Source organism: Staurois parvus, unplaced genomic scaffold, assembly GCF_062004578.1.
Source record: "Staurois parvus isolate SC_StPar_1 unplaced genomic scaffold, SC_StPar_1.0 ptg000002l, whole genome shotgun sequence".
Lineage (NCBI taxonomy): Eukaryota > Metazoa > Chordata > Amphibia > Anura > Ranidae > Staurois > Staurois parvus.
This window is the reverse complement of record NW_028317798.1, coordinates 2,127,598-2,152,534: the sequence shown is the minus strand read 5'-3', so window position 1 is coordinate 2,152,534 and position 24,937 is coordinate 2,127,598. Positions and strand designations below refer to the sequence as shown.

At 45.3% G+C, this 24,937-nt stretch overlaps 1 protein-coding gene across 2 annotated transcripts in view; it reads left to right on the top strand.

Annotated features, from left to right (window-relative positions):
- Positions 1-24,937, top strand: part of ADGRD2 (adhesion G protein-coupled receptor D2) — a 653,782-nt gene that overhangs the window by 208,171 nt on the left and 420,674 nt on the right. For both annotated transcript variants that reach the window (XM_089665904.1, XM_089665444.1), the window contains exons 8-11: positions 4,012-4,284; positions 5,789-5,900; positions 7,350-7,469; positions 23,640-23,760. In XM_089665904.1, coding sequence (XP_089522030.1) covers positions 4,012-4,284; positions 5,789-5,900; positions 7,350-7,469; positions 23,640-23,760 — 626 coding nt within the window. The remainder of the gene's footprint in view (positions 1-4,011; positions 4,285-5,788; positions 5,901-7,349; positions 7,470-23,639; positions 23,761-24,937) is intronic.

Here is a 24,937-nt window from a genome sequence, read left to right as displayed (position 1 = left end):
TGCTGGGGACATCTCCCCGAACCCTGGCCCCTCGCCACCTCACCCCTCCTCTAGGGACCCCCCTGCTCCTGCCAGCTGCCGTAACCCCCTCAACCTCATATCTGTGCTCCTTCTCCCCGCATCCATCCCCCCTCTCTCGGTTGCACTCCTGAACGCCCGCTCGGTCTGCAACAAACTTACTGCCATCCATGACCTCTTCATCTCCCGCTCCCTTAACCTCCTAGCCATCACCGAAACCTGGGTACAGGCCACTGACTCCACCTCCCCTGCGGCACTCTCCTATGGAGGTCTCGTCTGGTCCCATTCACCAAGACTGAGCGGTCACAAAGGTGGTGGGGTCGGCCTGCTCCTATCACCGCTGAGCACCTTCCAGGTCCTCCCTAATCCTCCCTCCCTAACCTTCTCCTCCTTCGAGGCTCACTGCATCCGGCTCTTCACCCCCACCCCCCTAAGGATCGCAGTGATCTACAGGCCGCCCGGATCCATACCCCGCTTCCTGGATGACTTCGCTGCCTGGCTTCCCTTCTTCCTCTCCTCTGAGCTACCAACCATCATCCTCGGGGACTTCAATATCCCCATCAACGACAACAGCCTGGCTACTTCCCAACTCCTCCACCTAACCTCCTCCTTCGCGCTCACACAGCACACTCAATCCTCCACCCACATCATTGGGAACACCCTGGACCTCGTCTTCTCCCACCTCTGTACCCTCAACCAGTTCTCTAACACCCCCTTCCCTCTCTCCGACCACCACCTCCTCACGTTCTCCATCTCCCCTTCCCCTAACTCCCCCCCCCAGAGCGCCAAACCATCACCAGCCGCAACCTCCGCAACCTGAACCCGGCCCCCCTCCACTCAGCTGCCGACCGCTTACACGACAGCATCCTTCCACTGTCATGTCCTGACCTAGCCACTAACACGTACAACGACTCACTATCAGCTACCCTAGACTCTCTGGCACCCCTAACCACACGCTACATCAAACCCAGACCGCTCCAACCATGGCAGAACGACCACACTAAATGCCTCAAACGTCGCAGTCGCGCGCTAGAGAGACTATGGCGCAAAACCAGGTCCCCCCGTTCATTCTCCCTCTACAAATCTGCCTTCCTCACTTACACCTCCTCCCTCCACGCCGCCAAGCAGGCTTACTTCGTAAACCTGATTAACACCCTCTCCTCTTGCCCTCGCCGACTCTTCTCCACCTTCAACTCCCTGCTCCCCCCCCCCCCTCCTCCACTCAGTACCTCACTCACCGCCCACGAAATTGCCACTCATTTCCATAACAAAATTGATGCAATCCGTCAGGACATAGTCAACTCGCAATCTACCTCCCCACCTAGCCTCCCCCCCCTATCTCCCCCTCATCTCTTCCCTCCTCTGACCTCGCAACCGCACTGCCCCCCTCCACACCCAAGACCCCGCTTACCGTAACCCCACCAGCTCTGCACTCCTTCAGCCCTACTACCACTGAGGAAGTCACCAGGGTCTTCTCAGAAGCCCGCCTCACTACCTGCCCCCTGGACCCTATCCCCTCTCGACTCCTCCAGTCACCCCCCTCTTCCCTCATCTGCTCCCTCACCCACATCTTCAATCTCTCCCTCTCTACCGGCGTATTCCCCTCCCCCCTAAAGCATGCGCACATCACCCCCATACTCAAAAAGCCCTCCCTGGACCCCTCTGACCCAAACAACCTCAGACCCATCTCCCTGCTGCCACTCACTTCCAAACTCCTGGAGCGCTTAGTCTACAACCGCCTAAGCGCCCACCTAACTGAAAACAACCTCCTTGATCCACTACAGTCCGGCTTCCGTCCCCTACACTCCACTGAAACCGCCCTCCTCAAAATCACCAACGACCTACTAACCGCCAAAGCCAAAGGCGACTACTCTGTCCTCCTCCTCCTGGACCTCTCCGCGGCCTTCGACACAGTTGACCACCCCCTCCTCCTTAATAAACTACTCTCCCTTGGCATCAGAGACACCGCTCTCTCCTGGTTCTCCTCGTACCTATCCCGACGCTCCTTCAGTGTCACCTACAATGGTGCCACCTCCCCCTCACTCCCCCTCTCTGTTGGGGTCCCCCAGGGCTCTGTCCTTGGACCCCTTCTCTTCTCCATCTACACCTCCTCCCTTGGCAAACTCATACACTCCCACGGCTTCAACTACCATCTCTATGCTGATGACACTCAAATTTACCTCTCCACCCCTCACCTCACCTCCACTTTCTCCGCCCGCATCACTCACCTCCTAAACGACATCTCTGACTGGATGTCGCTCCATTTCCTCAAACTCAACCTCTCCAAAACCGAGCTTCTCGTTTTCCCTCCTGCCCGCGCCCCCCCCCCCATCCTATCCATCACTACTAACATCACCACCATCAATCCCACCCCGCAAGCCAAAGTCCTTGGAGTCATTCTGGACTCTAACCTCTCCTTCCAACCTCATGTCAAATCACTCACAAACACATGCAGACTCCACCTCCGCAATATCGCCAAAATACGCTCCTTCCTTACCCCAGACACCACTAAACTACTTGTGCACTCCCTGATTATCTCACGCCTTGACTACTGCAACTCCCTCCTCACCGGCCTACCCCAGTGCAGGCTCTCCCCGCTTCAGACCATCCTCAACTCAGCGGCTAGACTCATCCATCTCACCACCCGCTCCACCTCTGCCACCCCCCTCTGCCTCTCCCTCCACTGGCTCCCTATCGCCCAACGCATCAAATTCAAACTACTCACTCTGACCTACAAAGCCATTCACAACACTGCCCCTAACTACCTCACCAACCTGATTCCCAAGTACCACCCTACCCGTACCCTTCGCTCTTCACAGGACCTCCTTCTATCTTGCTCCCTGGTCTCCTCCTCACACGCACGTCTGCAAGACTTCTCCAGGTCCTCCCCCATCCTCTGGAACTCACTACCCCAATCCATCAGACTGTCACCTTCCCTCCTCACCTTCAGGCGCTCCCTGAAAACCCACCTCTTCAGGGAAGCCTACCCCACCCTCACCTAACTGCTGCTCTCCTTCATTCCTCCTACCACTCCATCCCCCACAGCCACTTCCTCCTGTACCACTACCCCCTCCCTCCTAGACTGTAAGCTCGAAAGAGTAGGGCCCTATAACCCCTCGTGTGCTGTTTGTAGTTGCTGTAATGTTTCATGTATTGTCCCCCCCTCTATTGTACAGCGCTGAGCAAACCCTTTGGCGCTATATAAACTCAATGTAATGTAATAATGTAATGTAATTACAAGTGTCAGACTTTAAGATATATATATATATATATATATATATATATATATGTAAATGAATGTCTATGTGCCCAGAGTTTAAATATTCAGTGATCTGGAAAGCAAATTCCTGTTCATTTTAAAATTGAAGTGAATATTCAGACAATGTATTCTGTAATGGTTCTGAACTCCATTAGTACATCAATCTCACCATCTCACCATCCAGTAGAGAGGTGTGTGGAGGTTATGAACGAGTATGCAGAGCTCAAAAATGACAGTATGAATTTGATATTTCTATACTAAAAAAGGGGGTTATCTACAGACAGGTAACTGAATTAACCGCTTGTGTCAGAATCAGTACTTAAAGGCTCCATACACACTAGCGTTTTTAAGCTCCTAGAAGCTGTCATTACCATTTTTTCTGCTCTTAGAAGCTAAATAGCATTCTCCTATGTGTCCATGCACATTACTTTAGGCTAATAGTGTTTTTTTGAGGTTCAAAATAAACACTAAATGCTCCTAAACACTACTAAAACACTAACAGCTTTTTTTCCTCAAAAATGTACAGTTAAAATGCTAACGCTCCTAAATACTTCTGAACGCTACTAAAAAGAGCTATTACCAGTATTTTTTATCCAGCATTTTTCCAGCGTTTTTTGAGCTTAAAAAAGTGCTAGTGTGCAGGGAGCCTAAATATTTGAAAAACAATTAAAAAATATTACTGAGCAACATGTTAACATATTCAATGTTTTAATTGCCTTGACTTATTGTTTTAGATTCCAGAACACTCTTTCTCTAGTGAGTGCCACCACTTTAATTTTTCAGAAGCACTAGTGTATCTCCAAGCCATTGAGGAAGGGCTGGAAACAGATGGAAGTTCTTTGGATACCATGGATGTTCTGGGTATTATCCGGCTTCTGAAAGAAGTGGCTGATATGGATGTAATAAGTAGCGAAGTGGACCTAGAAGACTTGAGTCACCATTTTGTACATGTCACAGGAGAGCTTTTGGATCACCATGACCCAGATTTGTGGTCTGAAGTTGATTCGGTACACAATACACCCACTTTTTATTTTTCTTAAGTCATGTGATGTGTTTTATTACCCTGCATTGGTTGGAGAAAAGGGATAAGGCATGATATACTTTGGGAGGGGGGTGTAAATATTAATTGCCCAGCAGTCCTAGGGTGGTTCATTTCAGGTCCTTGAACCTCCTTGGGTAGTATGCAGCTGGTGAGAGTGTCTCAGTCTTTCGGTTCTATACTAGTGCAGATGCCTATGGATTTTGAGGGGATCAGTGGTAGTAAGTCTAGGGGAAAAAAGAGTAATTACTTCTGATTAATCTGAGGGGGCATGAGTTGTTAATCATTAGCTGGTGAACAGTTGATCTGAATTGCGCTGATGTTGTCAATTATGAGTCAAAGGTTTATATGCCCCTAATCTGCAGTGAGGTAGGTTGGTTGTAAGAATGTAAGTCATAAATTATTATTTTTCAGAATTTATATAGCGCCAACAGTTTGCACATCACTTTACAATATAAAGGGAGACAGTACAATTACAATACAATATAAAACAAGAGGGTAAGACAGCAAGTGGTACAAAAGGTCATAGCTGTGAGGGATGAGCTGATGGAAGTAATAAAAGTTTTGTTGGAGGCTTGATAGGCTCTCCTGAAGAGCTGAGTTTTCAGGGATCTCCTAAAGGCAGTCAGGGTAGGGAAAAGCCGGACAGATTGAAGTGGAGAGTTCCATAGGATGGGAGTGGCTCTGGTGAAGTCCTGGAGACGAGCATGGGAGGAGAAGACAAGGGAGCTTGAGAGCAGGCAAACCCAGAGAACGATTTGGGTGATATTTGGAGACAAGATTGGTGATGTAGCTCGGGGCAGAGCTGTGAATGGCTTTGTATGTTGCTGTTAGTATTTTGAACTGAATTGAATGGGCAATTGGAAGCCAGTGGAGGGATTGGCAGAGACGAGTGGAAGACACTGAGTGGTTGGAAAGGTAGATGATTGTGGCAGCAGCATTCATGATGCTGTTAAATTAACATTACAACATAAATGTATCATTACCAAGTCTGATGCAAACCTAAAGGCCCCTTTGACATGGTGGGTCCGATTGGGTCCGCCTGTCAGATGGTCCATTCACACGCCATTCATGGACAATTGGGTGTAAATGGGCTTGTGTCTGTTTACACCTGCCTACCTCTGGATCCAATCCAGTCAACTAAAAAAAAAATAAATAAAAAGGAAGGGGATCCATCCTCCCCCATTTAGGCAGAGCAGATTGGAGGGTAGTTGCATGTAAATGGACAGCAGGGTCAGTTTACACCTGAAAGCCCATAGAACAGAGTGGCCTCTGTCCTTGTCCGCTCTGCATAAACTGAGTGGATACAGATGTGTCATCCTCCCACTCCCGTGGATCTCCTGCTGACCACGATGACGTTCGCCCAGTCTAAAAAGGGCCAAAGTGTAACTGACATGTAACCACACATATATATTAGATACAGCTTTTAAAAACTATTGTCTCTCTAAATTAAATGCACAATTCTGTTGCAGGTTATTAAAGGCCCAATGACAATAATTCAAACAGTGGAGAAAATGGCATCCAAACTTGTTCCACTTCTTTCTACTGAAAAAAATGAAATCTGCATCCATCACAGGAATCTTGGTAGGTTGACACAAACTGAAGTGTTGTATCCAATGTGCTGCCAAAGGTACTAGTGTATACAGGAGCAGGCAAACCCATGGAGCAATTTTAGACATAGATATAGATTTATTCTGGTACCACCCAAAAGGAAGAGGAAGTCACATGCAACACCATTTCCTCCTTTTCTGATGTAGAAAGAGGTAGGTCGATCGATAGATTGAAAAAGAAAAAAATCCCCAAATGTCCTTATTCTTTGTGAGTTTTGGTATGTCTTTTAGGTGGATGTTGAAAATATGGCCATGCGTTATATGTCACTTTTCTGTAACCATTTGCCACCCAGAGAATGTACCCCCCTCCCCCCCCTCCTTCCTGACCAGGCCATTTTTTGCGCTTCGGCGCCTCATTACTTTAACTGACAATTGTGCGGTCATGCAATGCTACACTCAAATGAAATTTATGTCCTTTTTTTTCTCACAAATAGAGCTTTCTTTTGGTGTTATTTGATCGCTTGTGCGGTTTTTATTTTTTGAGTTATAAACAAAAAAAGACTAACAATTTTGAAAAAAAGAACAATATTTTGACTTTTTGCTATTAAACTTGTCCAGTAAAAAAATTGAAAAAATCAATATTGGTCGTAAATTTAGGTCAAAATGTATTCTGTTACATGTCTTAGCTAAAAAAAATCCCAATATGTCAAAATTAATTGGTTTACATGAAAGTTATAGCTTTTACAAAGGGCGGTATATATACTGGAATTTTTTTTTTCTTTCTAGTAAAGGCAGCAATCAGCGACTTATAGCGGGACTGCGGCGAGCATTCTGACACTGGGAAAAACTGACTTGGTGTCACTGACATCCCCAATTGATACTAATACAGTGATTAGTACTAACAAAAAGCACTGACACTGTACTAAATGCACTGGGCAAGAAGGGGTTAACCTGTGGGGCGATCAAAGGGTTAACTGTGTGCTGTTTCACATTATGTGCTGTGTGTGTGCTTCACTGTAAGTACGATGCTTTTTATGGCTCTGGTATGCAGAGCCATACAAAGCAGTATGCAGAAGCTGACAGGGGAGAGATCTGTGATGTTTATACACAGGTCTCTCCCCCGTCTGAGATACTCACGGCGAGTAATCACCTGCATAGTTAATTGACATGTTCTATGGCTTACAAACAGAAAGCCCTTACAGAAGCACAGGCTGAAAGCCAGATGATATGTCTGCAGGAGTCCACATTGCACATGTGATCTACTGACCTCGGGTACAATGCTTTCCAGGCTCCTGCTGGAAAAAATAATAAATGTAAATTTTTCAACTGCAAAAATGTGTGCATCTGTTATTATTTTCCATAGAGGTGAACTTATCCTTTAAGCACTAAGGGACTTTTCCCTATATCAGTCTTAATTACCTGGTTGGAAATATACTTTTGGACATTTTAATAACCATGGTGCAAATCTCCTTTTTTTTAATAGAAATTAGTTTAAGTAAAGTGGATGGAAATGTTGATAAGCACATTTACAAAGTGCAAAGCACGAAGAGAGTGGATAAAATTGAAATTCCTGGGACTGAACTCAAGATAATGATACGGGAAGGTAAGACCCCTGAAACAGATTTATAAGACAAAAAGGCAATGGAAACTAAGGGACCCTTCCATATAATTACACATAGGAACAATAACACAGGTCTGCAAAAAATTAATTTTCAAGAGCTGTTTTGGTTATTCCACATAATCTTTATGTTTTCGGGTGCGCTGATTCCGAAAATGGCCTCCATTTTTGTCATAGGACATCATGGGGTTTATTTACTAAAGCTGGAGAGTCCAAAATCAGACTCCCTTCTGCATATAAACCAATCAGCTTCCAGGTTTCATTGCCAAAGCTTCATTGAACAAGCTGAGGTTAGAAGCTGATTGGTTTCTATGCAGAAGGGAGTCTGATTTTGGACTCTCCAGCTTTAATAAATAAACCCCCATGTTTCCTGACAATTTAGGTAACTATGTTAAATAAGGCAATACCTCAAAATAAATGGAAATAGACTTATAAAATTAAAGTTTTTTTTACAATTTTTTCATGAAAATCCTTTTTTGAACTGAAATGAGCACACCTACACACACTAAACTCGATTCTTCTTCCCTGTGAGGCTCCTCTTGGTGCATTTATGCTTGTGAGTAGCATCTGGAATGTCTCTCTGAAGCATCCAACAGTAGTTTGCCATCATTGTAATGCTCCATTTTCCCTGGTATCTCCTTTCCATCTCTTTAATGTCTTGGTGGAATCGTTCACCTTGTTCCTCACTCACAGCTCCCAAATTTTCAGGAAAGTAGTCAAGGTGGGACTAGAGGAAATGCACTTTCAAACTCATCAGGCAACCTAAAGCTTGAAATGCTTTCAGCATTCGTCCGACAATCTTTTTGTAGTGAAGATCTTTGTTATTGCCTAAACATTTCTGTACGACTTCTTTAAATGCAATCCACCCTTCTTTTTGAGGATCCGTTATGGTATTGACAAACTCTTGATCAACTATAAGCCTTCTAATGTCTGGTCCGACGAACACACCTTCCTTCAATTTTGCCTCCGACAGGTCTGGAAACTTGGTGACCAAGTATTTGAAGCATTCTCCATCTCTTGGAAGTGATTTTACGAATTGCTTCATCAATCCCAATTTTATGTGGAGAGGTGGTAGAAGAACTTTATGGGAAGGTACCAAAGTTTCTCGGAGGACATTTTTTTCACCGACTCTTAGCATCCTCGGCTGCCAACTCTTCTTGGTCCAGTGATTTTGTTGGTCTCGACTGTCCCATAGACACAGAAAACAAGGGTATTTGGTATACCTAGCTTGTTGCCTGAGCGGCATGCACAAGACCTTCAAGTCCCTACGCACTTGCCAACCATGGTCTTCATATTTAAGTTTACGAAGAACCAATTCCAAGTTCTTGTAGGTTTCCTTCAGGTGTACGGAATGACCTACAGGTATGGAAGCGTAAAAACCACCAAGATTAACCCTTTCTACCATTAGAAACAAAGACTCAGGGCTGACGCTTACATATACAGCATGCTGCTGAGTATTCCAGTAGTCAGACATGTCACTCAGAGCAGCACTTGTATTCACCCCCTTTGCAGGGGGGGAGGGGCAGAGATTGTTTACCTGCACATAACAACAAAGGGCCAGAAGAGAACTAGGGAAATGAGGAAATAGAATTTTTTTTCCCTAAAACTTGCTTAGCTTATGTATATATTGCTGACCATCAGATTTACAGTGCTATATTTTTTTTTTACATAACTCGGACAACCCCTTTAAGGTTTTTTTGGCATTTTATATCTTAAATGCACTTATGTGAAATAATTAATAGTAATTTGGACTTTAAATTTGGTTAAAAACCCATAATATAAAAAAAAACCCAAATATTAAAAAAATTTGATACATTTGAAGACAGTTTTGCATTTTGTGGCAAATCATGACGTCTAGGAATTTTTTTTGAATATTTTATTTGTTTTCAGCACACCAAAATACATGGAAATTAGATGAAAATAATCAAACAGCTTTTTAGTCGCAGACCTGTGTAATTAGATAGTGCTTTCCTATCTTGGTAATCTCCTTTACTTCAAAATATGGTAATAGCACTGCCCACTGTTAGAGAAACAGAATAAAATATGATCTTGGACAAACGCACACACATGCGTACTAACCCCACAGAGTACACTTAATTATGACTCTTTCCTACTTTCCTTGAAGCTGAATTCCAACCTTTCCTTCAGTCTTGTACAACTGTACAGGCTCCTCCCCTGTACTTTAATTTTTTTTACTTGGATTTCTCCGCACACTGTAAGATCATCACAGTGTGCATTGGAAAGCTGCATCAGGTCATTGTCTGGCGGGAGGTATTTTAGAATTATCTAGCCCTTTCTTCCGCAGCTTTCCTGTCCCTGGCTCTTTCATTCATTGGATTTCAGTTCATTCAATCATGGAGGCTCAGCATTACATGGGGGTATTCCCTATCTGTATGCAATCCATTTCTCTGTTACTTTGTGAATCTCCCCAGGGCGAGCAGTTTTTTGAAGTTATACACACAGGTTGAGCAGTCTTAACCCACAACTTTTTATTCATGGGGTAAATACTTTTTTTTCATTGACTCCTAGTACTCATTTTAATTCTTTTGGCCATGGTTCTTCAACACTTTTCTTGAGGGGTACATGCAAAGCCACAGGCAAGAATATATGATTAAAAACAAACCAAATAATTTCCTTGCACTAGCAAAAACAGAAAATTAATAAAGGCTGCTGCATCCACTACACAATCTAGATACTAGATGTAAAACAGCTACTTGAAAAAAAGGGGGCGCGTGGACTCCAAAGTACTCCAAAAAATTCCAAAGTACAATTGTGCATACAATATCAAACCATATTATTATAGAGAAAATAGATAATTGAGCTCAATATATGCAATAATCTAAATAAATATAAAAATAATATCACAAATAAAGTTGTGTCAAAACACCATAATCAACGTTAAAAAATATATATAAATAAATAAACAAATAAATAAGTAAATAATAAACCTAGAAGAGTATATATCCATACAGATGGACAAATGTGTGTATTGTCTTGGAAATTCGCTTTAACGAATTTCTCCTTACCGTGAGTACTCGCAGTTGGATGCGCAGAAATCCCCCATAAAGCTGTGCGAATCTCGCTTACCACGACTGCAGCTAAATTACACGATTCCTGCCCATCCAAATTGGTTAGCTTCTGTTGAAATGTGGGTGATTGGAGCTCCGTTACCCTAGAATCATCACACGACACTCTAAGGCTAGTGTTGCAATTCACATAAAGGCCGGCTTCAGACTCAGCCCCCGGTTTTATTACAAGCACACACATGCCCCCCACATGAATAAAGTCAATCCCCTCCCACCGAACAATGCAATGGGGAGTGCCTATACACAGGATATACATTCCGATTGGAGCATAGCCTTTCCTATTATCTATCACTGGTCCTCCCCCATGAGCCTTCTGAGGTCAGCAAACTTCCTCCCCTTCCCCCCCATGAACCTTCTGAGGTCAGCAAACTTCCTGTCCTACTAGCTCCTATTGGTATGTAAATTCTTTGTACAAGCATTCCCTAAGCTAAACACCAGTCTGTACCTGGATGGGCCCGATACGATCTTTATTAAAACACATCCATCCAAGATACAGTTTCAAGTTGGTAATGGGTTGTAAGATATGCATAAGCCTACACGCGGAGTTCGTACTGCTTGGCGCCTTGCGGCACGAAGTCCATGTGGTACTATGCTGCTGATATGTGGATACAGGCCCACGGTCTACTGCCAGCGGCATTCGCATCGAATGCCGTGGTGGTATACACCCCGGTCTATAAGCGCAGATCCGCCATCTCATCCATTACCGAGCTGAGTACTGTAATACATACATTGTACATGCGCATGGCCCAATTGCAGCCTTCAGAGCTTTAATTAAGCCACACGAGAGACATATGAATAACACTCATATATGACACATTTAAAGTTCGACCAACAATACAAAATTTCCATGACATTCCCTCCTGTTTTATCATATTCTCCTCGTGTCCCTTCTTGATCTTCTTCAGCTTGATGGGTGTAGTCTCAAAACCTCAAAGAGTTGGTCTTAGACCAGAGTTCCTGTAGTTGTCCCTGAGAATAAAGCTCCACGGGGTACCTGAAACAACAAGACCCGACGCAAACTCGACGCAAACAGGCTTGATTGAAGCGATGATCCTCAAGAGCGTTGGAACCTTCACTACAGGAAGGCTCTTGCAAAAACCACAAACAGACTTGTGGTATGAATAAGGCTTGTGATCCCACGGTGGTCTGGGGAGATCCAGCAGCAGATTCTCAAATTGCCCCTGCAGACGGGGCCACACAAGGCTGGTCTCGACCCAGACAGTTTTCCAAATCGCAGACACAAACCATGATGAGGCTTGAAGCTTGCTTGGAGGTCTTGGAGAATGTGGTCTTCAGAGAGATAAATTAGAGGGAAGCCAGGACGTAATCTGCAGAGAAGGTGGTTGGTTGGTGAGGTCTTCCTCCGATCAGTGGTTGGAGCGGGATCCCAGGAGCGGGCATGGAGATGTGGTCGTCTGCCCGAGCTTGGTTTACACGGTCGATGAGGCAACAGGAACATCTCACCGTGGCATATAAGAGGCAGAGGAAAAAGAGAAGCATCAGGACATACACTCCCACTTCCTTCAACCAAGATCCGATGGAGAACAGGAAATCTCCCAATCCTCCCAAACCCTTGAACGGATTCCAACCCTCACTAGCTATAGCTCTAGCTTTTCCCTGTAGTTCACTAACTTTGTCCATATGGGCCTGGACCTTGTCATCGGTGTCTTCTATCCAAGTACAACAATCCTCTCCGATGAACTCACAGAACCCCCCTTTGGCGGCTAAAAGGTAATCAAGGGCCATCTTCTCCTGAAGCACTAAAATTCCCATCTGCCGTTGTTCTTGGGCAATTTCTCTGACAGCCTCTACAGTCTCGTTAAACATACTATCCACGATGACAGAAAAATTGTTCAGGCGCTTCATAAGTTCTATTCCCCATCCTGTCCATGAGGGGAACCAAGCCCATGCCTGGTCACCCTCAGAGAACAGTTCCCTGCGAACTCTCCCTGCCATCCTTACCTTCTTGTGGACCATCAACTCTTCATGATCCATCACTACATAGGATGCGGGGACTAGCTTTATGAGGGCACACGAACCTTTCGCGTTCTGGGGAAATGTTCTATAGGCTGCCGAACCACACAGAAAATAGTATGGACCTGTCAGAGCAGAGCAGGAGGAGTTCCTCGTTCGGCCTCTGGCACTGAGCAACAGTTGCACAGACTGGGGGATTGCTCCCTCAGTCTGCACATCACATCCGTCCTTCCAACACACGTGGTCTGGTCGGTCAGTGTGGTTACTCAGAAGGGAAGTCTGGTTAGTCAGATTGACAGTTATACCTCCCTCGCAGGTGGTAGTCCCAACAAACTTGTTACCTGTGCCAAAGCTGATGTTAAAGCACACCTGAGGGCTGCCTAGCTGTCCAGTTACCCATAATGGACTGACGAGGGTCCTACAGGAGCTAGAGCTAATATTGGTGCTAAAACTGATATTACCTGCTAAAAATGTGTCATTAAGTTCTACCGACAAATGTCTACGTGGGGGCTGACTAGGGGTCCCTTGCTTTTTCATGCCGACGCGGATGTCATATAGGGCATGAACAGCGGCCATTGCGGACATGTGATGACTGGGTGGGGGCTTAGAGCATACCCAACAGTTGGTTTTGTTGGCGGTTCTGGCTAAACGCAGATGCATTTTAAATAAAAGGTTGGGGTATCTGCCGTCTTTTCCTCCGTTCGCACACATGTAAGACATACAAACAAAAAGAAAAAGGAAAATGACACCCCTCATTCTCTGGTGTAGCTGAAAAGCTTCTTGCAGTGGCTTGCGTGCACCCAGTTGTCTCGTCCCTCGAGCTTGAGTGAGGTAGGTGTCGTCAGCTGGACTTGGTATGGTCCGGTGAACCGTGGCTCGAGTCCGGTTCTTTGATGTTTCTTTAGGACGACCCAATCACCTGGCTCAATAGAAAGAACACCTGTTATTGCATTTGGATCGGGGAGCGATTCGCGAACCCGATGGTGTACCTTCTGCAGCTCCCGTTGCAGAGATTGCACATAACCTGTAAGCTGTGAATGCAAAGATGACAACTGTTGAGGAAAGTACAACCCTGTTTTGGGAGGTCCCCCAAACAACACCTCGTAGGGTGACAGCCCATGTGGTTGCCGAGGGGCATTCCGGATGGAATAGAGGGCAATGGGGAGACACTCAGGCCAAGGTTTTTTGGTATCGGCCATGATTTTGGAGATCCTGTTTTTAAGGATTCCGTTGAGACGTTCAACCTTACCGCTACTCTCGGGGTGATACGGGGTGTGTAGCCCTTGGTTGATGTGAAGGGCTTTACATACCTCTGCAAAGATCTGTCCAGTGAAGTGTGACCCCCTATCGGACTCGATGGTTTCAGGTAGACCCCAGCGGCACACAACCTCAGACAGGATTTTCTTTGCCGTGGTACTAGCGTTGGCACATGTGACGGGCCACGCTTCAGGCCAGCCTGAAAACATATCTACACAGACCAAGGCGTATTCGTACGGCCCACTCTTTGGTAACGAGATGTAATCGATCTGGATGCGTTGGAAGGGGCGTTCAGGTTTTGGTGAGTGCCTTTGGGGTATTACTACCGTTCTGCCAGGGTTGTGTAGGGCACAAACTAGGCAAGAAGCTGCAAAGGTAGCTGCAGCAGTACTGAACCCAGGTGCAATCCAATGCTCGTCTACCAACGCACACATAGCCGTCTTAATTTGGTGCCCAGGGTAGTGAGCCAAGTGGGCCATCATGGGGAAAAGGGACTTTGGCAAACACCATCTTTTGTTCAGGCACCAAATGTCCTTCGACCCTTGGGAGGCTCCTGCTGCTGTCCATCTAGCCTTCTCCTGCAAATCCGCCTGCGATTGCAGTTTTTTAAACTCGTCTAACGAAACCTCTGAAGGGATGGCCAGCATCAGAACCCCCCTTTCCTGAACCAGTGCACCGGCCTTTGCGGACCGATCTGCCAAAGCGTTTCCACATGCCTCCACACTAGTCTCAGTGGTATGAGCCTTCACCTTAAGAACAGCAATCTCCCATGGCAGGCCGAAAGCAATGAACAACCTGTCAATCAGTTCTGCATGCTTCACCGGTTTACCTGAACTTGTGAGAAATCCCTCGCTTTCCAGATGGGACCAAAGTCATGTGCAATACCAAACGCGTACCTCGAATCCGTATAAACATTAATCCTCTGACCTTCATGCAACTCACATGCCCTGGCCAGTGCCCACAGCTCAGCTTCCTGAGCTGACATATGTGCGTTCAGAGAGCCCTTTTCCACAACATCACTTTCAGTCGTGACCGCGTAACCAGTGTGTGGCTTACCGTCTTGGGTGTAGTACCTGGACCCATCGACAAAAAGATTTTTCGCTTCCGGTATTGGCGTTTCCTTCACTGGGCTGATCGCCGCTGACTCCAGTTCCATCAAAGAAATGCAGTTGTGTCCTTTGGAAGAGAGGTTAGTAGTGGACAAAGAAGACATGTTAGTAGAAGAGGTGTTGGTATTGTTAGTCGGGTTGCAAGATTTAGCACTGTCTTTGTTGTCCTCCCCCCCCTTCTCGTCTTCCAACACAGGAAGAAGAGAAGCTGGGTTAAGAATAGTGCATCGTTTGATAGAGAGGTTAGTAGGAGTTAGGAGGGCTACCTCGTATTTGGTCAATCTTGCTGCAGAGAGATGTTTAGTTTGGACCTGGTTTAGGATCTCTTGCACCGAGTGCGGAGTGTAGAGTGTGAGGGGTGAATCCAAAACGATGTCACCCACTTTTTGGACAAGGACAGCACAAGCAGCCACTGCCCTCACACAACCCGGGGACCCTTTGATGACTGGGTCCAGAGCGGTCGATAGGTACATGATGGGGCGGTACTTGGTTCCGTGAAGTTGGGTTAGTACTCCGGTTGCATGGCCCTGACTTTCGTGACAGAAAAGGTAGAAAGGTAGGTCATAGTTGGGTAGACCTAGGGCTGGTGCTATTGAGAGTTCCTGAGTCAAATCTTGAAGAGTTGACCAGTCGTCATCTGACATTTGAAATGGTGTTTTGGATGTCAGCTCATACAGGGGACCAAGTTTGCCCGAGATATTGGGGACCCAATCTCTGCAGTAGTTGATAAGGCCGAGGACGGCTCTCAGCTGACGGTGGTTTTTGGGTCTCTTTAGGTCTTGCAATGTCTGCACTCTTTGGGTTGTTAGGTGCCTGGTGCCCTGAGAAATACAATGCCCCAAGAAGATGACTTTCTCCTGGCAGAGTTGTAATTTCTCCTTGCTGGCCTTGTTGCCCGTTGACGCCAGATGGTTGAGTAATGAAACAGTATGTTGATAACAATCCTTTTTAGTGGGACAGCAGAGGAGCAAGTCATCAACATACTGTAACAACACCACCTCTGGATTCATTGGGGTCCACTGATCTAAAACGATTTTCAGCTTGCAGCTGTATTCCGAGGGACTGGTTACCGCCCCCTGGGGGAGACGGGTCCAGGTAAGTTGTCGGCCCTGGAAGGAGATGGCAAAAAGGTACTGACACTGGGGATCCAGGGGTACCGAGAAAAACGCGTTTGACAGATCAATGACGGTAAAAAATTTTGCATTGGGTGGTACGGTTGCCAGCAGGGTGTGTGGATTGGGCACCAAAGGGGCATCACTGATGATTATTTTGTTTACCGCTCTCAGGTCATGTACCAGCCGGTAGGTGGTCGGTTGACCCGGTGCTGTCTTTTTGGCTACTGGGAATAATGGTGTGTTACACGGCGACTGGGTTGGGGTGAGGACCTTTATCTGTAGATAATGGTCGATCTGGGTTTTTAGGCTGTCCATTTGAGCTACACTTAAAGGATATTGTGGTAGTTGTGGTAATACGCTTCCTGGTCTGATGTTGACTGTAGTTGGAGGTACCGGCAAGAGACCCACATCATATTTATCTGCCGCCCAAACCTTGGGGTCAACTTCAGCCAATACGTCCAACTCCAGACAATATGTAGCCTCGGTGAGATAAGGCAGGGCCAACAATGTGCACAGTATTTATTCCGACAGAGCACTACTCACCACAACACCCGATGGGGTGAACTCAATGACAGCTTGAATGTCTGACAAGATGTCCACTCCCAAAAGATTGATGGGGACGTCATCTGAGACCAGCACTGACCTGACAGCCTCAGTGTGCAGACCTAACCTGCAATGGAGTGGTTTGGTGGACTGTAGAGGCACCGTTTGACCTGTGAGACCTACCATCGGTGTGCTTTCCCCTGAGAGGGGTACCTTGCCTTGGATGTCCTGTTTTCGCAAGACTGTTCTGGCTGCACCGGTGTCGATGAGGCAAGGGAGGGGATATTTTAATTCCTCGAGAAAAAGATGGACCTGGGCCGACACCGATTTGTCAACTTCCTATGAGGATTCATAGGAGTTACTTACCACGGTGGTCACAAGGGCGGAGGACTCATCAGGAATGAACTGCCACCAACCTTTAGGTAATTGGGGACAGCTCCTCCTCATGTGCCCCGTTTGGTGGCACTGGAAGCACCTGGGTCCTATCCTTCCTGTGACCCAGATCCCTTGGTTTTTCGTGTGGGGTCTGGGACATAAGAACTTTGGCCTTGTCCTGTTTTCTTCTATCCATTTCCCTCTCTATTGCCGCAAGAGTGGAAAGGATAGCAGGGATAGACATCTCATTATATTCGGGTCGGGCCAGAACCAGCCTTTCCCGAATTTTAATATTGATGCCTTCCAAAAATTTGGCCCGCAACAGAATGTGCGTCGCGGTCACCTTTACCCCTTCAGTTGGAGCATCAGGTCCAACTTCCAGATCCGCATCCAGTGCCGTCTGCTTGAGACGGCGCCAGAAGCAGGCGCTTTCCTCATTAGGACCCTGGGTGAGCTTCATCATGTCCGTAGTAGAGGTAGCACCATACATTTCTGGAAGCTTTGCCTTTAGCTGTGTACAGAACTCTTTGCCCCCTGAAGTCATCTCCTCATGAGTGGTTATAGAGCACCCTGCAATCACTGTACTGGCCACTTCCATGCCCACCTTTGCCCGCAGGATCTGCGCACAATCTGACCCGCTCATACCATAGCTGAACTGGTTTTGTCCAAACATTCGAGCAAATTCTCTCGGATTGACTCGATAGTCCGGGAGCTCAGCCAGAATAGTGCGGATCTCTGCCGGGGTGAAGGGGACATGCCAAACTACCCGTTCCCCTAAAGTCCGTTCCCCCTGTGCATTGGGAGGACCTTCAAATTGCTGCACCCTGACTGGATAGGCCTCGGTCCAGGAAGAGTGCAAGGGCTGGCCCAGCTTCATCGGTGGGCTTAGATTAACCACCTCGCTTACTGCACCTTCAGGTTTGAGGTCCCTCAGATCAGGGTATAGCTGGGGGGCAGGGGTCTGATCAGTGGTTCGTAGCGCTTTGATGCAATCCGCCCTGTTTCTTAACCGGGTGTCTATTCCCCTTGATTCACAGATAGTCTGCAAATCGGTTGTTGAGTAGGCTTCATAGTTGGAAACAGAAGGAGCTGGGGTGAAGCAGGGAGAAGGGAGAGGTAGAGGCTGAGGCATAGAGACAGAAGACACGGAAGGTACGTCAAGAGTGACGTCATTAACAGAAGAGACAGGTGCAGTTATACTTATCTCAGCCACTGTTGGTTGTTCGGGAACCCCAGCAGACCCTGATCCTGCCTGCCTTAGTAGAGTCAGCCCTGAAAGAGCTTCCTCCACCTCTGACACCGGATCCTCCTGTTTTATTCCCTCTGGAGGCCAGGTATACATCACCTGGTTCTTCCGGACAGACACCAGTTTCTGTATGCCCTGCTTCCCTAATTGGATTGACCTGTGAAGCCATAGCTGTGCGATCTCTAGTTCTGACGCCTGCATCCGTGGTTCAAATTCAGAGATGAATTTTTCCCACCTCCATGCGTCAAATGTACCTTCTCCGGGAATTTCCCATCTGGTACCCTTCGACCATTTATTCCACCTTTTGAGGGGTTCTGTAGACTTCCCCCCCAAACTCACCTTCATCAGTTGTGCAGCTGTCCTTACCCTGAAGAGGGCTGGTTCCCCCTCTCTCTTCATGGACTGACTACTGCCCATCGTGACTAGTCACTGGTATATATCCCGCGTCCGGGTACCTGTTTACCCCCTGGAGCACTCGGTGGGATCCTACCGAGAGGCCTGATTCCACCACTTTCCCAGCACAGCGTAATTTATGTGATTCTTATCGATCACCCGAAGCGCATCAAGTGGCGGTCAGACTGAGAGCACACCTCCCACAGCGCAATTTATGTGATCCTGACCACCCGAAGTGTTTGTGGTAACCAGGCTAAGCGTTACACTTCCCTGGACCGCCCACTCGCACAGCGTAATTTATGTGGTTCTCATCACCCACTGTGTTTGGCAGGCCACACCGCACAATGATGAAAGTGGCTTTTCTCTCCCTGCACACAGTAGCTAACACAAGTCAAAACAAAAAGAGGGGTTCTTGGATGTTACTTAGGGGTCACTGGTTGGCCGGAAACCTGCTAACTGACCTTTAGGAAATTTGTGTAAAGAAAAACTTTCCTAATACACACAGAAAAACCCCTTTTCAACCTGAAAAACTGTTAAAAAGGACAAAGTGGATCCTTATGAAAAACACGGGACATTTCACAGTAAAACAATTACACAGAGGTAAACCGAAAAACTGCGCCAAAAGTAACCTTGTTGCTGACGCAAAAATCACTCATACCAGCCCCGCTAAACGATCCACGTTACACACGCAATCTTCGCTGCAACCACCTAAAACCGTTTACACAAAAAGTCTGCTGGATGCGAAACACGTAATGCAGCAGCTTAAAACAAACCCGCTTTACAATAAGGAACTACTTTTAACAGGAAAAACACAAGAAAAACATAATCACTATACAAGAAATCTATGTGCAAAAACCCAGACTTCACCGCGCTCACTAAAATGTGGAACACGAGAGGGGAAAACTCGCTTAACACACTTTAAATTGGCTGGCAATACGCAAATTTAAAGCTAAAAGCAAACAACTTAAACTGTAAAAATTTGGATTAAAACCACAAAATGGGTCAAATGCATATAGGAAACTTCATGCACATTGCATAGAGATTACTGCACATGTGGTAGTCAACAAAATGGCCACCAGAGAAGCCACATGTGGTAGTCAACAAAATGGCCACCAACAGGTAAAGCACATGTGGTAGTCAACAAAATGGCCACCAACAGGGAAGCACATGGTAGACACTAGAATGGCCCCCCACAGAGGAGCACATGGTAGACACTAGCCTCATAAATTGCCTCTAACCTCTTACATAAAACAGACTTTTGGACAGAACATACACTGGACAATTACACAACAATACACAGCACACATACAACACAATTTGGCATGATCACAGAACGGACATAAAACACCAACATATCACACTAACATGCACATGTAACAGAAAGGACCCCCTGCTGCATGCTTGCTGGGAGCAGTAGTACCACAAAACATTGCACAGACTACATACACACAAAGATCTTACAACAGTTAACAATTAACCTAAGCCTTTCAGCACTGTAATAATTACCTCACGTGGAGGGGGGTAGAGCAATCACCACAGTACCTACAACCCACAAATACTTACCTAACACTATGCAACAACTTTTACCCACTAAAACATATACCCGTTTAATTTTTGGTTGGAAGATTTTTAAACTTGACCAAATCCAGCCAACCAAACCCACCCCTCTGCTGCTCTCAGCAGAGAAAACCCTCGTCTTTCACCCACAGATCAAGATTTTAGGACAAAGGTCCTTGCTAAGCGGTAATTCTTGTTAGCTAACAGAGAGCGAAATCAGCCACACGAACGCGCAAAAAGCGATCCTCTTAACGGCAGAGAGACCTGAAATGTGGCGGCATACTTTTTGCTAGTTCATGATGGCTCATTCCCCCCTCGTGCTTGGTTAGCTATCCCAGAATACGCGTTAGTATCCACCAGGCTCGCCAAACTGTCTTGGAAATTCGTTTTAACGAATTTCTCCTTACCGTGAGTACTCGCAGTTGGATGCGCAGAAATCCCCCATAAAGCTGTGCAAATCTCGCTTACCACGACTGCAGCTAAATTACACGATTCCTGCCCATCCAAATTGGTTAGCTTCTGTTGAAATGTGGGTGATTGGAGCTCCGTTACCCTAGAATCATCACACGACACTCTAAGGCTAGTGTTGCAATTCACATAAAGGCCGGCTTCAGACTCAGCCCCCGGTTTTATTACAAGCACACACATGCCCCCCACATGAATAAAGTCAATCCCCTCCCACCGAACAATGCAATGGGGAGTGCCTATACACAGGATATACATTCCGATTGGAGCATAGCCTTTCCTATTATCTATCACTGGTCCTCCCCCATGAGCCTTCTGAGGTCAGCAAACTTCCTCCCCTTCCCCCCCATGAGCCTTCTGAGGTCAGCAAACTTCCTGTCCTACTAGCTCCTATTGGTATGTAAATTCTTTGTACAAGCATTCCCTAAGCTAAACACCAGTCTGTACCTGGATGGGCCCGATACGATCTTTATTAAAACACATCCATCCAAGATACAGTTTCAAGTTGGTAATGGGTTGTAAGATATGCATAAGCCTACACGCGGAGTTCGTACTGCTTGGCGCCTTGCGGCACGAAGTCCATGTGGTACTATGCTGCTGATATGTGGATACAGGCCCACGGTCTACTGCCAGTGGCATTCGCATCGAATGCCGTGGTGGTATACACGCCAGTCTATAAGCGCAGATCCGCCATCTCATCCATTACCGAGCTGAGTACTGTAATACATACATTGTACATGCGCATGGCCCAATTGCAGCCTTCAGAGCTTTAATTAAGCCACACGAGAGACATATGAATAACACTCATATATGACACATTTAAAGTTCGACCAACAATACAAAATTTCCATGACAGTATGGACAACAATAAGCTAGATGCCTAAATATGTCAAAAAGGTGTATGTGATATAACCCAATATTCCACTTGCAAAATAGAAAAAACATTATAAAAGTGCATATGCATAAAGACAAATGGACAAATGTACATATAGACAAAAGTTAAAATGAACAAGCATAAATATTGCAAAGTTGAAGATGAATAAAGCAACCAAATGTGTAAAATTTCCATACAGATGAATAAGTATCAGGATGGAAAAGGAGACTGGGCAGCTCAGTTGAGTATGGTGTTTTGACACAGCCTTATTTGTGATGCTATTTTTATATTTGTTTAGAATATTTCATATATTGAGCTCACATTATCTATTTTCTCTATAATAATTTGGTTTGATATTGTATGCACTTTGGAATTTTTAAGAGACAGCGCACCCCCCCCCCCTTTTTTTTTCCAAAGAATATATGATTAAATGTCACTTTGTAAAGACACTCAGTTCCAATTTGTCAGTACAAAAGTCTTTTTCTTTTGGTCCAATATTCATTACATTATTTGTCATTCATAATCTAGTGACTTATAGAAATCAGCCTGAGTTCACTTAACACAAATACCACAAGTGCAACATACACTCACTGGCCACTTTATTAGGTCCACCTAGCTAGTACAGAGTTGGATCCCCTTTTGCCTTCAGAACGGCCTTAATTCTTTGTGGCATAGATTCAACAAGGTGTTGGAAACATTCCTCAAAGATTTTGGTCCATATTGACATGAGTTACTGTTGCTTTTCTATCATCTCGAACCAGTCTGCCCATTCTTCTCTGACCTCTGACATCAACAAGGCATTTTCATCAACACAACTGCCACTCACTGGATATTTTCTCTTTTTCGGGCCATTCACTATAAACCCTAAAGATGGCTGTGCTGAAAATCCCAGTAGATCAGCAGTTTTTGAAATACTCAGACTGGCACCAACAACCATACCACATTCAAAGTTGCTTAAATCCTCTTTCTTCCCCCATTCTGATGCCCGATTTGAATTTCAGCAAGTTGTCTTCACCACGTCTAGATGGCTAAATACATTGAGTTGCTGCCATGTGATTGACAGCAATTTGTGTTACCAAGCAATTGAATAGGTGTACCTAATAAAGAGGCCGTGGAGTGTTGATCCTGACTTGATACTACTGGTACTGCACTGTGCACTAAGCGCTTCACTCCTTTCTTTGTAAAAGAATAAACAAAAGTTAAAGTGGATCTTGCATGGGTACTGGTGACATCACCTTGCAGCACCACTTCCTCATTGGAAAGCTGAGTACCCCAAATCTTGCAGAAAGGAATTATTCTGAAGTGATACTTTAAACACTTCAGTACTTTTCAGAACAAAAATTAATATATAAAGCTTATTAAAATATAAAAAACACAATCAAATATATCATACCTACCTAAAAATAATAACACATGCAGCGCTACAAAAGGTTAATATATGTTGTATAAAGGATAATAAGTGATGGGCTACTGGTGCTTAAAAGTGATTGGAAAACGTCCTCATATCATGATACAATAGTCCCAGTAAACAGTGCAAAGGTGGTCGACTCCGTGCTGAAAGGTGTATAATATTATGCACTCACCAGAAAGTGCATAATATGCGCATTTGAGTTGTCAGACCACTCCTGGTCCTAGAAAGCTGAAACAGTGTAGATCATCTGGCAGGCTGTCACTCTGATGGGGATACACCTTTCCTTAACCAGCAGGGGGATTCCAGACATCCAGAAATACTCTTTTGTTATTCTGAAGAAAGCTGTTTGTTTGTCTGTGTCCATGGACACAGACAAACATGTGTTATTATTTTTAGTGTGAAGGTTTGGGGTTTGTGCCTTTCATGCTAGTTGCTTGTCATCTATCTCTCCAAGCGCTCGTTAATTATTTTCACTGTTTTGACTTATATCATACCTACCTATCCAGGGATCCAGTGCTGTCCTCACCAGGGCTGGTTCTTCACCGGCCTTCAGGTCCCAAACTCAAAAGAGCCTATGAAAAAGGTACCAGGGGCATCTCATGGGGCCCCCTACTGACCCAGGGCCCTCGGGCAGTGCCCGAGTTTCCAAATGGTCAGTCCGTCCCTGGTTGGTGGTTAAAAAGTTGTAGAAGTGGTAGTTTTTCTTTATTTACATGTAATGGCATTTCTACCATTGGTGTCATTTTTCAGGTCATACAGATGTTGCTGTGGTGAACACATGGTTCGAACCTAACTCATTTGAACATTTGTTTGGTGGCCGCAGAACCAATTTAGTTCAAGGAGATAGAGCAGTGCTGGATGGAGAATATAAGTAAGCTTTTTATTTAATATTATAATCTAGGAATGAGAACATTTTTGGGGAGCTTCTGTTAAATTGTGAACCTCAGGATGTAATCTGCTGTCTGTTGGACTCCAAAATTCATCTGTACTTGCAGTAAAGCATGCTTTACGCACTGTGGAATCTCTGCATTATGTAAAAAGGCTGTTTGATCCTGGCTTCTCTGAGCCCCCCCCCCCTTTCATCCACAGTCCCCAATTCATCTGCTGATAGTACAGAGACCTAGGAGGCACTCTGCACATGCTCACGTTGGTGTGTATTGCTAGAGAGGCTTTTTTTGGAGGTTGCATGTGATAAGCATAGGGCCAACCAGTACTGTCAAGACAGAGGGTCAGGAGTCATGCAGCCTCATAGGACAGTCAGAGGAGGATGAAAACTCCTCCATAAGCTTTAACCAGTGCTTGCCTGGAAATCACAAGACTGCTATATAGCACTGATGAGAAAAGGTATTTAGCAGTTTACATTTACAAATAATTGCATTTTCATGTTCTGTGTACTGTGGGTGACCGGATATAGTGAATGCAGGGTCCTGGGATTAATAACACTTAAGTCTGTTTAAATACCAACAAAACTTGCTATATTGGTCCCCACCTCATCTCAGAGTCCACCTCATTTCAAAAAGAATGTATAACTTATTTTTCTTTAATGATTAGAATTAAACAAAAAAACTGTAAGAAAATATTTTCTAGGTCTCATGCATCAGTTCGTTGTGATACTATTGATTGTGAATGGAATACCAAATGAGTTTGGTGTGCTGCACTGGCCAAACATAGTGCAAGGGCAATTTTATTTTGGTTAATACTAAAAAAAATAAGATGTAAGAAAATATTTTTTAGAGCCCATTCACAACAGTGCACTGCAGTAACACGTTACATGCATTGGTGCTTTTCAGTGCCATTGTATCTTTGATTTAAAACATGCAAGCTCTTTCAGGTGTCTATGTTTGCAGGTGATTAAAAGACTTAGCAAGCTGTAAATTACAGAAGTGTAAATATTTAACAATAAAACATATTTCAAAAAATCCTTTACTTTTTTCACGGTATCAAAGTCCACCTGTAGTCCTTTAGGTAATTTGTATTTTCTATTTAATGTTTAATTTTGAGGTTAAAACTACTACTTTTTGTTTTAAATTCAAGATTCCCTATTTGAT